The sequence below is a fragment of the Hibiscus syriacus genome, unplaced genomic scaffold (assembly GCF_006381635.1).
Source record: "Hibiscus syriacus cultivar Baekdansim isolate YM2019G1 unplaced genomic scaffold, ASM638163v2 tig00111318_pilon, whole genome shotgun sequence".
Lineage (NCBI taxonomy): Eukaryota > Viridiplantae > Streptophyta > Magnoliopsida > Malvales > Malvaceae > Hibiscus > Hibiscus syriacus.
Genome location: NW_024063058.1, coordinates 416,466 through 433,076, shown reverse-complemented (window position 1 = coordinate 433,076; position 16,611 = coordinate 416,466). Strand labels below are relative to the sequence as shown.

At 36.9% G+C, this 16,611-nt stretch overlaps 2 protein-coding genes across 2 annotated transcripts; one reads left to right on the top strand and one right to left on the bottom strand.

Annotated features, from left to right (window-relative positions):
• The first annotated feature begins 5,396 nt into the window (after positions 1-5,396).
• Positions 5,397-6,227, top strand: LOC120158513. Its single transcript, XM_039169332.1, has one exon. It carries the CDS (start codon positions 5,397-5,399, stop codon positions 6,225-6,227), a length of 831 nt encoding a protein of 276 aa, XP_039025263.1.
• A 1,707-nt stretch (positions 6,228-7,934) lies between these two features.
• On the bottom strand, positions 7,935-8,948 carry LOC120158512 (proliferating cell nuclear antigen-like). Its single transcript, XM_039169331.1, has one exon. The coding sequence runs from the start codon at positions 8,946-8,948 to the stop codon at positions 8,007-8,009; it is 942 nt and encodes a 313-aa protein (XP_039025262.1). The 3' UTR covers positions 7,935-8,006.
• Between the last annotated feature and the right edge of the window lie 7,663 nt (positions 8,949-16,611).

Sequence of the window (16,611 nt, the reverse complement as noted above, 5' to 3'; positions counted from 1 at the left end):
GTGACCGGGTACAAAGGGCCAAATCCAACAGCATACCAATTTGCCAAGGAGTGGCAAGAACAACATGAACTAGCCCGAGCTTGTTTGCACAAGGCCGGGAAGCGAACCAAGAAGTGGGCAGATCGAAAGCGTCGGGATGTAAACTTTGAGGTTGGTGACCTAGTCCTTGCCAAATTAAGTGGTATCTTGCGCAACCCATATCACAAAGGGCTTGTGCGAAGATACGAGGGGCCATTCAAAGTTTTGAAGCGAGTAGGCACCATGGCCTACAAATTGGAGTTGCCTTCGACCATCAAAGCTCATCCTGTGTTCCATGTGAGTTTGTTAAAGCCATACCATCAGGATGAGGAGGATCTAGATCGAGGCAAGTCACACCGAGCGCCAGTCGGGGTAAAGGTCTCATACGAGAGAGAAGAAGAAGCTATCCACGCAGAGAGAGCCGTTCATGGAGTGGGAAAACGACCAAGGCATGAATACCTTGTTCAGTGGAAGGGACTTCTAGAGAGTGAGGGAAGTTGAGAACCTTCCGAAGCCTTGTGGCAATTCCGAGATAAGATTGACCAGTTTCACTCTAGTCGCGCAAAGAGGGCGTCGCTAGAACTAGTGGGGGAGAATGTCACAGATCGCCAGCCCAAGATCGAGCCCAGTTCGTTCAAGGCTGCCATAGACTACCTTTGCCACGTTTTGGGCCTTCTAGAAGACCCAGCAGAGCTGGCCCATCCACCTTGGAGAGAGAAGAGGCATGATAATTATTTGAAATTATCTTAGAGATAATTCCCACTAATTATTATTTAATTTAGAGTTATAGATAGAGTAGGGCTCTTTTCTGATCGTTGATGTAATTTAATCTTAACCGTTGATTGTAGGGGGCTCCAACTATAAAAGGAGGCTCACCCCCACCTCATTTACTCACTTCAGATTGAGGAATACAAGTTAGCATTCACTCTAAACTCTCTCTTCTCCATTTGAGCGCCCATCTCTCTATTTTTCCCATTTCCTTTATTTTTGCAACGTTCTAAGTATTCTCGCTTAGTGAAGGTTTGGGTTACTTAGCCGAGTTTCGACCTCGAAAATGACTAAGGCCGCACGAGCTTGCTAGCAGCAGTCTAGCCCCGTGACAATATGCTGTAAACGACGAAAATATTTTTTGTCACCAGTTTGTATAGCACAAAACAAAGGCAAATTGATTGGAAGTCGTTGAACTCTTCAGGCGAATCAGTTTTCAGAATGACCACAAGCACAATGCAATTTAAATACGGGTCCAAATTACGGGTCTCGAAGATGTTTGTAACAAGCTTGCAAACGAGTCCCCTACAATATCCCAATGTTTCTGAAAGAAGTTGGCATGAAGCCCATCAGCACCCGGTGCCTTCGGAGGAGCCATGGAATTTAAAGAAGCTCGAATTTCATCCTTGGTTGGGATAAATTCAAGATAATTCCTATCAGTGTCAGAGAGCTTCAAAAAGCAAACCAAAAGCGTAAAGGTGCCCGCCGGTGGAGATCCATTGGAGAAAAGTGTACTGAAATGTCTAGAGGCATCCTTCTATATTTCATCATTATTGTTATACCATTTATTGTCATTTAGTTTGAGCATTCTGATAGTGGTAGGACGACGTTTGGCGAGAGCTTTGGCGTGGAAGTATTTGGTGTTCTTGTCTCCAAAATCAACCCAGTTAGTCGTGGCTTTTTGCTTCTATAGAAGTTCCTTCTGGTCAAGCAGCTGTTCAAGCTCGTCAAGGAGTTTTGCTTCAATTTTTACTAAGTAACCAAATCGATGTCAATCAAGTAGGCGTTGGACTCCCCAGAGACGAGCCATGATAGTGCGTTTGCGTTTCCCAATACTGTCGAAGGTGATTCCATTCCATTGTGGATGAAGTAAACTTTGCAATGGTAGCCGAAATAGATAGGGAGGGATCCCAATTTTCACACAAAAGACGATCAAAATCTGTGTGATCAGACCAGCCGATAAAGTATCGGAAAGGTGTCTTCCGGTTGGTGGACTTGTCCGAGATGGAGCATAGCATTATTAGGCGATGGTCCGGCTTCATTCAGAGTAAGTGCATGATAAAAGAGGTCGAGAAAGTTTCATACCATAGATTATTACTGCTAGGCTCGATGAAACTCGTTCGATCAACCGAAATATACCAAGAGGGGAGAATTGTCTTTTTGAAATTTAGGGAGTAAGAAATATAAAGATAGAAAAATTTGCATAATAATTTATAGTGGTTCAACTTTCGAAATGAAGTATACTTCACTACTTAAGCTCCCCATTTACGATTTTCTAACAAATTCACTAATTTGTTATTTCTTTTTCAAGGATAAAAAGATAACATTTATAAACTCCTTAGCTTTTCAAAGGATTAGCTAGAACCAAAACCCCTTTACAAAGGAAAAAAATTGTAAACAAAAAAACTCTAAAAAATAAGGTGTTTACAAATTAAAGTTCACAGAAACACAACTATTTACAAGAGAAAGAAAATAAAGAATGAAAATGCTTTTTCTTTTATTTGATTGCTTAGATAGGTGTTGTGTAACCTTTTTCAAGTGTCTTGAATTTTTTTTATATATTGGAATAAATTACTAGCCATTTCTAGCCGTTTGAGAATGTTTGGAGCCGTTGAAAGACTTTCCGCACACAAAATTTTAAAACTCTGGGAAAGTTTCGAAACTCTTCGAAAGAGACGTTGGAAAAATATGAATGTTGGAGCCAAAGTATCAAAACTTTTTAGGAAATTATCTTGGAAAATTTCGAAATTCTTGTAGAAATTTCGAAATTTCTAATCAAAATACTCATTTTAATGTTTTGATTTGACTTTAAATTATTTTGATGAAAACTTTGAATAATTTAAATTAGTCAAAAAATATTTTACTCTCATTTATTATATTAAAATATTAATTCTACAATTACAAAGACCCCTTTTAAGAATGATATGGCTGGCGCCTCGGTACCAGGTAAAGGGGAGCCAGAAAACCCGAGATCATAGAGTTTAGAGTCGGTGATAGTACTTTGTCACTTTGAAATGCTGCATCCGGTTTACTAGAAGGAGCACGGCCTTTGCGCTCATTATCAGAAAAATGGCGTTAAAGTCGCCAATAAGAAGACACGGTTCAGAAATATGTTGAGCAATCTACCGAAGATAACTCCATAAAGGTTGACGTGTGCTCTTAGATGGGCTAGCCTAGACAATCATGACTAGAGCAGAAGACCGAGCTGATGGATCAGTCACTAGACAGAGGACAAATTGAAAATGAGAGAAAATGATATCGAGCTTGAACTTTTCAGTCCAGCAAATCCAAATACCACCTGAAAAACCAATTGCTTCCACCCTGCAGGAGTTTGGGAAATCAATAAATGCAACAGTCCAGTCAACAGTCGAACTGCTGACACGAGTTTCAACAGAAGCAAAAATGTTAAGGCGGTTATCCCGAATATATTGTTTCACCACCCGCAAAATACTATTATAAAGTGATGGTAATTTTTATTTAATAGAATATTTATAAATCATAATTAAGTAATTTATAATTTTTATGAATATATAATTATATATTTAATAAAATTTATAGTTCAATGTTATTTTTTTTACTTTTATAGATAAACTTATTTAAAATTATAATTTAAACTAAATTATTTTATGTATTATAATTTAAATATCATTTAAATATATAATGACGGATACACATTTTGTTCGGGGTAAGAAAGTGTCTGCCCTAAAATTTAATTTTTTTTATGTTAATTATCTATTTTAATGATTGTGCAAATCTTAAACTTTTATATGTGTTCATCCACATACAAAACTTATATGTTGTTAATATATATGTATTCATCCTAAAAAGTATTTTTTATCCATTTTAAATACGTCTATTTTTTTCTTATAACTTCGTGTCCAAGATAATCATTTATCTTCTTAAAAGCACTTGTTGATAGTATCACTAAGCATTTAAATCTCAAATCAAACTTTTCAAAAACTTTTTCTCACATCACGTATGATGTTTAATTTTCAAACCAAGAGTGTTGAAATTTCTACAATTTCCATCTTAATGAAAGCAAGAAAATTCCATGACCGATGTTGATGAGTTAGGCCCGCATCTAATAAGGGGAAACTAAATCTGTGGTTCATAGGTACACTTTCGGTTCAGATTCCATTAATATTGCTTTGACCCTGTTTTTTCTTGTTCGTTTCTGGTTCAAAAATGAACTCCCTTGGGTGCAAAAGGACGACATTTGAGGGTGTACGTATCTGCTGGCTCGTGGTCCGGATACCTCTGGTTTTCTCGGGCAAACACGAGATGGTGCTGATTTGTCCGCCTGTACTGTGTGGATTCTTTTGATTGTTGAATGTAATTGGCAATCATGATAGATCCAGAGATATTGGAATATGGATTTTTTTCTGTATTTATATATTCGGATAAAATCTCGAAATTCAATGAAAAATATATTAGGATATAACTTTATATTTGAAAGTTTAATTTAATTTCCATAACCAATTAACCATTACATTATATTGATGTAATACTTACATATTGGACATGTGACGAGTTGCACACAATAATTTGTTACCGATGCTCACATAGTTGTTTAAGATGTTCTTTTAAAAGTTTTAGGTTTGATCAAACTACCTCAATTCATTTTGTACTGTTGAATGCAAGGATTAAAGTGTAATAACTAATGAAGACCTTCCCCACTTTAATTTTATAATCTACATATAGACTCCAATTATTCAAAGTGTTCACCTATTTTCTATATGTAAATGAGGAGCGAGTAGTTGAAAGTTATTTTAAAATTGCTCTTTTCCATATATTGAAAACTCAACTCCAATTTCCAGGCTACAATATGTGAAAACAACAATTTTTTTAAAAAATTAAAAAAGTTTAATTTTTCAAATATGGCAAGAAGATAATGAAATGAAATAAGTACCCTTGAGGTGGTGTACTTTGTAATTCTTCTCAATACAAAGTACCCTCTTTCAAAAAAAAAGAATTAAAGAATTAAATGTGATATTTGATAAGAGATGTTAAATGTTGAGTTCTTAATCAAATCAAATTAATCGAAATTTTAAAATATTTAAGCGTTAATTAAATTGTTTATTGAAATAATCGATCGAATTATTATATAGAAAAAGAAAAAAATTAATCCCAGATGGTTTAATAATTCTGACATCATATAGAGAAAAATAATAATTCCAAGTCGACTTGGAATGTGCAAATCGGTCTAATCTTCAATTATCTTAATATTTTTAGGAATGTGCATGGCCAACTATATCTGGACTTGATCAGAACAAGTTCAGATATATAATTTTCTTCTTCGATCACGTAAATCAAATTTAACTTAAATTTTGTTGATATTGAATGCATGGCCAACAGTACAGGCAGTATCGGGCTATTGTACTCAGCTTAAGATGTATTTGGGAGTGGTGAATGTTTATGCTCCGAATTTATTAAGTGAGAAAAAGGATTTCTTTGTCAACCTAAATGAAGTAATTGGAAATTTGGGTGTTCCAATGATTGTAGGAGGCGACTTCAATTCTGTTAGAGAGAGCAATGAGCGGATAGGGATATCTGTTAATTCCTGTGATATGGGGCCTCTGAATGAATTCATCCAAGCATGGAATCTGGTAGACCTTCCCTTTTCAGGAAGCTGTTTCACTTGGTTTGAGGGAGGGTCGTCAACCTCAGCTAACAGATTGGATAGGTTTTTAATCTCGACAGATGTTTTATGCAAGATTCCATCTCTCATACAAAAAACGCTAAAGAGGAGCTTGTCGGACCATAACACAGTGGTCTTACAAGAGATAACTATTCCGTCGAGGCCGAGACCATTCAAATGGTTATGTCACTGGGCTGAAGATAGTGGATTTAGAATTCTGGTTGAAGAGATTGTCGGGAGAAGTCAAAATATTGAGATTAGTAAACTTCTCTCTGAGATCAAGATGGCCTCTAAGACGTGGGCCAAAGTCATTCGGGATGCTGAGAAGGATTCAATTAAAGTAATAGAAAGCAAAATATCAGACCTTGAACAGGAAGCGCTGGTTGGAAATAACAATAGTGATGTCCTAAAAGAAATCCAAATTTGGAAAGTAAAGTTGTGGTCGAAATACAGACGCGAAGAGCGCGAATGGCTCCAAAAATCCAGATTGAAATGGTTTATTAAGCATTGCAGTAGGCAAAGCTTGAAACAAACAGAATACCAAAAAATATATTTCATTAAGCGTGTGTTATACATCACCTAGCCTTAGCTTCTTATAGCAGGTTCATAACAAATTTTAACAAACTACTGCTTCTAGAATAGTTTCCTAACAACCTTGACACGTATGCAAACTATATGCATTAGTTACAATCCAGCTCCCATGTATGCCATGCATGAGCTACTAGACCACGTGGATAGCACCCTCAGCTTCCTTATGTATCTCAACATTCTCCCTACTTCTTCTTCCCTTCCTTAAACACACTATTAAAGCAAGCTCTAAAAAAAACTAATTACAACTAATTTTTAATATTCAACCTTCTTGATGAAAAGATAAACATTTGAATCGAAAGTGCTGATGCTTACTTCCGTTCACTTGAATCGAAAGTGTCGATGCATCCTTTCGTTCTTCTTGAATCGAAAGTGCCGATGCTTCCTTCCGTTCACTTGAATCGAAAGTGCCCATGCTTCCTTCCGTTCACTTGAATCGAAAGTGTCTATGCTTCCTTCCATTCACTTGAATCGAAAGTGCCCATACTTCATTTCGTTCTTCTTATTCACCTTCATCTCTTTCTTCTTCATCTCTTATACGAGCAATCAACAGCTTTAAAAGTCTCTTGTAACATGTAATCAGAAACATCTGCAGCTAAATCCCCAAAGAAGATTGTGTATTCAGGACCCTCTTCTTGCCTCTTTTCTCCATATCCGAGTGCAGTCCAATTCATCCTAAAATTTTGCTCAGCACTTGGCATCGGTAACCCATTATACGACTGCAAACCCTCTCAGCTGCTGCATGTGTCACAAACTCGATAAATTCGTATCCCTCTGGCAGAGCCGTTTGCTTATTATTAATCACCTTAGTTGAAACCACCTCTACTGTTTGAGAGAAGATGTTGATGAGGTAATTCTCATTCATCCATGGCTGAAGATCTCCGATCCAGAGATACCGAATTTCGCCGGATCCGGTAGCTGGGGAACCGGCTGTGTACTGTTGAATCTGAGAGGGCGAAGGGACCTGTTGTGGATTCCAACCCGCAGGTGGAGGAACCGGCTGACCGGGCTGCTGTTGTTGAGGCATCATCATCCGCGACTACGACTGCGGTTGTTGCTGGTACTGCTGAGTTTGAGATGGATCGTTTGTCATGGAAGGCGGTGGTGCTACGGATGCCGGCTACAACGGAGGAGGAGGACGACGAACTTCATGCAGCGGACGAAAAACGAAATCAGGACCGTTTGGCGAATGATACCATGTTGAGTATTGCAGAAAACAAAGCTTGAATCAAACAGAATATCAGAAGTATTTTCATTGAGCTTGCATTATACATCACCTAAGCTAATTACTTATAGTAAATTCATAACAAACTTTAACAAACTAACAACTTCTAGAATAGTTTCCTAACAGACTTGACAGGTATGCAAGCTATATCCATCAGCTACAATCCTGCTCCCATGTATGACATTACACAAGCACTCTTCATTCACGTGAGCTTACATCATTCACTCAACATTCTCCCTACTTTCTCAACCTTCTTGATGAAAAGATGAACACTCGAATCGAAAGTGCGATACATCCTTCCGTTCAACTTGAATCGGAAGTGCTGATGCTTCCTTCCGTTCGACTTGAATCGGAAGTGCCGATGCTTCCCTCCGTTCGACTTGAATCGGGAGTGCCGACGCTTTCCTCCGTTCGACTTGAATCGGAAGTGTCGATGCTTCCTTCCGTTCGACTTGAATCGGAAGTGCGATGCATTCTTTCGTTCTTCTTATTCACCTTCTTTTATCTATTCTAAACTTATCTACTGCATGATTAGCTAATGGATTAGTCTCATCCATCCATTTCATCTTCAATCTTAGGTGCCAAGTAAAACCTGATATAACCCATCTCAGCAATCTTGTACTCAACCACAACAGGCAGTTCTGAAGACAGGCTGATTGACATTGTATTCGACAACAGGGTAGCCTTTGTAAATGAATTCATGTACCTCAATGCAAACGTCAACAATACCGGATTGTTTATCTCTATGATTGTCGCTTCTTCTGGTTTATCTACACTGGTGTTTTGCCTGAGAACAATATTTGTAGTCCCAATATCACCAGCTGTGGAAAACTTAACACCTTCTTTGGTTACAGAGATAACAACAGTATCACCAAGGCTAGCAAGATCTTTACAAACCCTTGCAAACTCAGATGAAGGCATCATAACAATAGCTTGGTATTCAACATCTGGAATTCCAAGGTGCTCGCCATCAATATCAATTAGCTTCAACTCAAAAACCGCTATCTTATCTTGTTTTGGGTTCTCGAACATGAAAGTAACAGTCCCCATTGAGAGGTTCCTATCGCAGCGATAGTGCTCGAACCCTTCCGATCTGAGCAACAGAGCCACCAACGCCACTTGGCTCGAACCCATCGCCTGTAACGAGAATCCAGTCGCCGAACAGTCGAAGTTCACATCCCCACTCTGCACTTTCTCTTTCCCTAATGCCTCGATCATCTTCGCCCCTAAATCATAAATTGTATCCATATCCGTCGTTTTAAGAGTCAATTTCCCAGTTTTTGAAGCCGCCCCAGAAACTGCCGGACCGTCTATTTGGATTTCAAAAACTTCGCCTTCGATCACTTCGATTTCTTCCTTGACTCTTACGCCGATGGACTTTCGAAACGCTTGCATTAGAGCTTCTGTTTTCAACATTTCCAGAGAGAATATTTCACTGCCATAGAGCACAGAGAAAGGGGTTTCAAGGCCAAGGAACTTTGTGATGCCCATGGCGATGGCAGTTTTGCCAGTTCCAGGTTGGCAGTTTAGGAGCGTGAAACCAAAATTCCCAGGACTTTGGCGAAAGATACCATATTAAGCATTGCAGTAGGCAAAGCTTGAAACAAACAGAATACCAAAAAATATATTTCATTAAGCGTGTGTTATACATCACCTAGCCTTAGCTTCTTATAGCAGGTTCATAACAAATTTTAACAAACTACTGCTTCTAGAATAGTTTCCTAACAACCTTGACACGTATGCAAACTATATGCATTAGTTACAATCCAGCTCCCATGTATGCCATGCATGAGCTACTAGACCACGTGGATAGCACCCTCAGCTTCCTTATGTATCTCAACATGGTTCAAGGTTGGGGACAGGAATACGAAGTTTTTTCACCTGACGACCTTGAGCGAGCTAGAGCTAACCATATCTGTAGCAAGACTAGCATTCGGGTTGGAGCTTCCGTGGTCTCAGGGATAAAAGATTTAACAAAGGCTTTCAAGTCCCACTTTAGTGAAGGTTTCAGCAGAATTTCTACCTTACCTGTAAAGGATCTGGGAGTTAATTTTAAGAAATTAAGGTTGTCCGCTAGAAAATCACTGGAAGCTCCTTTTTCCGAACTAGAAATTTGGCAAGCAATCAAAGCATCAGACGGTTCTCGAGCTCCCAGTCCGGATGGATTCAACATTGATTTTTTCCAAAGGTTCTGGCCTTCTATCTGTGGAAGTATTATGAAGCTGGTTGTTGATTTTCATAATGGGTCTTTGGATGTGAGTTCAATCAGTCATACCTTTATAACTCTAATTCTCAAGAAGCCAAATCCTGATGTTATCGAAGACTTTAGGCCTATCTCGCTAATTGGCAGTTTATACAAGATCATAGTTAAGGAAGTTGTGGGTGAGAATCAGTTCGCGTTTACTGCTGGAAAACAGATAGCAGATTGCTCTTTAATTGCGAACGAAGTAATTGACGAGATCAAGAAAAGGAAAAGAACAGGCATCGTCTTCAAATCCGATTTCAGTAAAGCTTTTGATTCTGTAGATTAGGGATTCTTGGGTTTCGTATTGAAGAAGATGGGATTCGGAATAAAATGGAGAAAATGGATTAGAACGTGTATCTTGACTCCATCCGTAGCGGTATTAATAAATGGTGCCCCGTCGGATTTTCCCCTATTAAGCACAGACTAAGGCAAGGCTGCCCTCTATCGCCTTTGCTCTTTAACATTGTGGGTGAAGCACTGAGTGGTCTATTGACTAAAGCGTCCAATAAAGGGATATTTAATGAAATTTCATTGGGGGTATAGCAGCGTTTGTGTTACACACCTTCAATTCGCCGATGATCTCATTATTTTCTTCGAAGCAAATATTGGGATGGTTAAAAACATTAAAAGGGTTCTAAGGGTGTTTGAAATAGTGGCGGGCCTATCTCTAAATGTCAAGAAGACCTCAATCTATGGCGTGAATGTGAAGCGGATTATATCAGGAGGTGGGCCGATCAAATCAATTGTAGCTGGGGATCTCTCCCTACTTCGTATCCTGGGTTACCGTTAGGCCAGTCTAGAAATTTAATAGAACTATGGCAACCAATAGTGAAGAAAGTTCAGTCTCATCTAGAAAGTTGGAAGGGTAAACTCCTTTCTTATGGTGGCCGTGTCACGCTGGGCAGATCGGTTCTGTCCAATATGCCGATATTTTATCTATCTCTGTTTCAAATTCCAGCAAAGGCTGCGTCATTGATAAACATAAGTGTCGTAACCGGTTTTCGTCCGGGCACGAATTTTTTACTTGGCGGGAAAAGTGATGTGAATAAATGGTTTTTAAAATAATTTGGGAGTCGCCATTGGCCTTTTGGATCAGGTAGGTCGAATACCTAAAAATCATCATTTAAAAGAGTTTTTAAGAAAACAACGATTAAAAGATAAACTGATCTGCGTTTTAACCAAAAATTCGTTCTTTTTAATAATAAAAAGGGATTCGTGGTTGGATACGTTTAGGGAAGGATTAGCACCCCTACAACGCCCAAAATTGGTACTTTTTAATTATAAATTGTCTCTATTATTAGAAATTTAAAAATTCAAAATATATTTAATTTATAATCCTATTATTTCAAAATTATAATTATGAAAAAAATATATTAATTTATATACAGTTATAAATAAAATATTTATTTATTTAAAAATATCAAAAAATGACTTCTAGGTGCCTTAAGACATCTATTTTCTTTGATATTAAAAAATAAATAATAAATTAAAATAATTAATATATAATTTATAAAATATGATATTTATTTATTTAAAAATATCAGAAAATGAACATCCAGTTGTTTTAAGACTGCCCTTTCTTAATATTGAAAAATAAATAAATATTAAAACATGATTAAAATAAGTTAAAAGTAATTAAATAAGATTTTAATAAATAAAATAAATATTATTTATTATATAAATATATATTTATGGCTAAATAATAATAGTAATAATAATTAAAAGTAAACATATAAAATTAACATATAACTAAACAATGAATAAAATTAAAACTATATATTTAAAATAAATAAAACTTGTAAATAAATAAAAATTGAAATTAGTGACTAAATTATAACCTAATAGAATTAAATACCTAATTCATAATTAATTATTTAAAATTTGAGTGACTAAACATGTTATTCTCCTTATTTATTAATTTAGTGACTAAACTAAAATTATATAAAATTCATATATCAAATTAAAATAAATTGAAATATGTTGTTCAGGGTTTAAAATATTAATTATTAAAATTAAAGGACTAAATATGTTATTTACCTAATATATATTATTTTATGTAAAGGACTAAAATGAATATATATAAAATTCGAATACCGAATTAAAAGGATCTAAAATTTGCTTTAGTGACTAAAATGTAAGGATTACAAACTAGGATGGCTGCGGAAAGGGTTTGGCCATGCACGAAATTACAGATATACCCCTCTCAAAACGGCATCGTTTGGGAAAGGGTATAAATACCCCAAACGGCTGGCCCTCCGGGCCAGCTCTCTCATTTCTCTTCTCTCTCTAGAGAAGAGAGATATCATTTCTCTCACTTCTCTCTAAAAGTCACCGACCGGCCACCATCAACGGCGCCGATCACCACTGCCGGCCACCACCAACGGTGGCCGGAATTCCCAAATTACCCTAGAGTGTAGATCTCGACCTCCTAAGGCCGAATATGGTCTTCGCTTGTCCTAAAACGCTTTAGATCGTTCTATATCTAAAATAAATCGAAGGTTTTACCTTCGATTTTACAATAATTCCGGTGGTTCCAGACGGTTTGGAGGCTTCTACGATGGTAAGATGCTCTTTTTCCTCTTCTTTCTGGTTATTGGGTGTTGATTTGTTCTCGTATTCTGCTCTCTGTTTGGTTGCTCCGTGGCTGTTGGTCTCCTCTTTTTTTTCTGTCTTTCTGTTTTTTTCTCCTCCTCCTCCTCTTGTTTGTAGGGGAAACGAGGCTTTATAGCCTCGGTGAGGCTCTCGTCGGACTAGTCCAGAGGATGAAAGCCTTGGTGAGTCACCAAAGCTATGCTCATGACTCACCGTAGAGGCGACGTGTGTGGCTGTCATCGTGGCAGCAGAGCTTCTGGAGGCTTCAACGGCGAGGTGGCGTGGCACTGGAGGCGGCGGCGGCTGGGACGTGTCCCTAGGGTTATGATACCCTAGGGTTTCCTTGTTGGGACCATCTGGGCCGTTGGATCAAAACTAGATCCAACAGCAGCAAGTTGAGGCGGTTGGATGATGATATGTAAACCCTAACTGAATCTAGAGTTACATATTTGGGCTCTGTTGGGATAGTTCAAGTTGGGTCACTGGGATTTTTATCCGTAATAAAATAATAATATTTTAATAATAATAATAATAATAATAATAATAATAATAATAATAATAATAATAATAATAAATATAATAATAAAAACCAAATGTAAAAAAAACTAATGTCTTCAGCTGCCCCTCTTTGCTCATTCTTGTGTTAACAAGAATAGGGCAAAGACGAAAAGACAATATTTTTTTTCATTTGACTTCATTTGATTATGATGGCAATGTTGAACAAGTTCTTCTTCTTTGGGATTAGTTCTTCTCATTATGAACTTTTCCACTGGGGATGACAATTTATCTCCTTTTGTGATGTAATCTAACAAAAAGTTGAACAAATTCTCCTCCTTATGAACTTCTTCTTCTTCAGATAAGTTCTTCTCATTATGAACTCCTTCTGGAAATGATGATGATGATATATCTCCTTCTGTGATAGAGTTATGCCAAAGGTTGAATAAGTTCTTCTCATTATGAACTTTCTCTGGAAAAGTTGATCCATCAAATGATGAATTCAAACAAAAAGTTGAACAAATTCTTCTCATTATGAATTTCTTCTTCTTTCTTCAGACGAGTTCTTGTCATTATGAACTCTACCTGGCAATGTTGATCCATTAAATGATGAATTTAAACAAAAGGTTGAACAAGCTCTTCTCATTATGAACTTCTTCTTCCTTCTTCAGATAAGTTCTTCTCATTATGAACTTTCTCTGGAAAAGCTGATCCATCGAGTGATGGATTTGAGCAAAAGGTTGAACAAGCTCTTCTCATTATGAACTTCTTCTTCCTTCTTCAGATAAGTTCTTCTCATTATGAGCTTTCTGGTAATGCTGATCCATCGAGTGATGAATTCGAGCAAAAGGTTGAACAAGTTCTTCTCATTATGAACTTCTTCTTTCTTCTTCAGATGAGTTCTTCTCATTATGAACTCTTCTGTAAATGCTGATGACCCGAAGGTTTTGAAAACATCAAAAAGCTCCCGAAGGCTTTTTGGAAACATCATGCACTGTAGGACTTACAGATGACCCTAAGGCTTTGAAAACATCAAAAAGCTCCCGAAGGCTTTTTGGAAACATCATGCACTGTAGGACTTACAGATGACCCTAAGGCTTTGAAAACATCAAAAAGCTCCCGAAGGCTTTTTGGAAATATCATGCACTGCAGGACTTATAGATGACCCTAAGGCTTGAAAACATCAAAAAGCTCCCGAAGGCTTTTTGGAAACATCATGTATTGTAGGACTTACATATGTGGGAAATAGTTTACTAAGTAAAAAACTAAGGAAATCGTTTTCTTACTTTTCAACAATTTCATTTCTAGAAAAGATTGAATGAGAAACTATGGAAATCGTTGCTCATTATTTTTCAAAATAACATGTTGATTGGGTAACATGCCCCAATCTTAAGATAAGGCTATTTTTGTGGATTACATCCATCTATTCTTCAGATATTGGCGTGATTTCTATATTTGAGGTTTTGAATTCTACATTCTTCTTGTAAGGTATTGTTCATCATGAATCTTCTTTTTCTTATGAAGATCTGCAAAACCTTATGTTTGAATGCAATCATATGTATCAATGTAATGCATTGTATATTGTGTAAATGATATTCTTATGAATGCATGAATATTGATGCAATCTTCATTTGACTTCAAAGTGGTGAACTAGGTCTTCCTTCACTTCATCATTTATTTTCAGGGTCACCTCTGGATATCGGTGTAGCAACTCATGTTATCAAGCTTGCATTTCTGCAGAATCATCTGATCAATCTGTATTTTGGTATCTTCTTTGCTTCATCTAAGTCTCAGAAGAAATGTTTCATTTGTGGAACTCTTGCCGTAGTCAGAACTATGACTTTGATGCCCCATTTTGTCTTGGATAAAACCAACTTTTTTTTGCTTGGACTTATGCATAAATCCGATAAAGCTTTCATCTTTGAAAAGAGAATCTATCATCTTTAAAAGAGAATCTATCATCTTTGAAGAATGTAGATGTAGATATGTCTGACTCAGCAGAGATTAATTAGGAGAGTAGAGTTTGTTCTGATTTGACTCTTGAAATAGATCATAAGGAAGATTTATCCTAATTCCTTTCATGTCTCCACATCTAATTGGATCTCGAACAAAGCAACTCAAACCATATCATGTAGAGATGTTTAACAACAATCTATTGTTTGATCTTAGTTGGCTCCAATAGTTTCTTGTTGTTAAAATTTCAGCTCTCCTTCTGTGAAAGAAATCTCCATCATATCTCACTTCTAATCTTGGGGTTGAAGAAGACAGACTTCATCTTGGATCAATAAATGGAAACCGTATGATCACAACATTGGTTCAGCACCATAATCGCTGGTTCATAAAACATTTGATAACACATTCATCCTTTCATGTGGCTTCTGCCTGAATTTCTGGTCAATGAAGCTCTTTGCATAGTGTTCAAAAAAAAATTTGTATGACGTTACAAGACCACTTGAGAACAAAACTCAGTGGGGATACAAGTGATATGTTGGTGTGTTTCATGACCAAAACTTGATCAAATTCACAAAATATGCTAGTGTCGAACTGAATAAGAGACACTAATTGATCTTGATATCATCTCGGGCAAAGACAAAAGTGATATTGATCACGCTTTCTTCTGTAATGAGCGTTGTAAGAAGTAGAAACACGCCCACTATAAGAGCCATGCATGGAAAGATATCCATAGAATTCTTGACGCTGGGGATGAAACACACATGATAAACCAAATAGATGAAAACTCAGTTCAGTCTAGCTGGCAATGATAACCCCAGTAACATCGGGAAAGAGCAATATACATGAGCTTCTCTCTTCAATGTCATCAAGTTAAACAAAACTGATGTGAAAAACATCTTCGTAACCTCAATAGTATGGTTGAAAACTAACTGACAAGAATTTCAAAGAAATATTTTCAATTATCACCGACACACAAAAAGCCAAATTCAGAATTCGAGATCTCGAGGAACTGATCCTTGGATCGAATGGTCTACAAGGGGACCATCTTTATTCATGCAACCATGATGTAGCTTAACAAAGAACACGATGTCATGTGATACATGGTTAAGAAGATTGGGTACTTGAAACCATACTTGCTGAGTAGATATTTGTTCAACAACATGATCATAATGTAACTGCTTGATGAACAAAGCAATTTTGTATAGTCAGCTCGACTGTCATTGTTTCACCATTTTCATTCTCCATATCTTTCTATCTCATTGGAAATTTTTTGCTCAAAGCAATGATCTTTCTGATATGGGCTTCAGCATGCCCCGACATTGGCTAATACAAACGTTCAAAATGTGCCAACATTCTTGATTCTAATTGAAATGGGCTTTCAGTATGCACCAGCATTTGTTGACATGAATATTCAAAACGTGACAATATTCCTGATTATGATTGAAATGGGTTTTCAGCATGCCTTAACATTTGCTTCTTGTTGATGTGAGCTTTCAAAATACCCAAATATTCATATTGACGTGGGCCCTCAGAATGCCCCACATGAATCATTTCTGTCTGAAATGGGCTTTCGATATGCCCCAACATTTGCTAATACAAACGTTCAAAATATATCAATATTCCTGATTCTGATTGAAAGGGGCTTTCAGCATGCCCCATATGGATCTGTCTGAAGTAACCTTCAAAATGCCCTAACATTGTAATTCTGGTTTACTTTCAATATCTGTTTGACTTGAATCTCATGATCCCTACGAGGTTCAATTTTGACAATGCACTGTTATGGGTACTTGTGGCTTTATTTATACCCCAAATCTGTTTATCTTGAATACTCTCATTCTGGTGTCACTAAATAGTAGTATCGTCAAGTAA

Coding starts and splice junctions, on each gene's coding strand:
- LOC120158513 (XM_039169332.1), top strand. CDS start 5,397: ATGTATTTGGGAGTGGTGAATGTTTATGCTCCGAATTTATTAAGTGAG.
- LOC120158512 (XM_039169331.1), bottom strand. CDS start 8,948: ATGGGCATCACAAAGTTCCTTGGCCTTGAAACCCCTTTCTCTGTGCTC.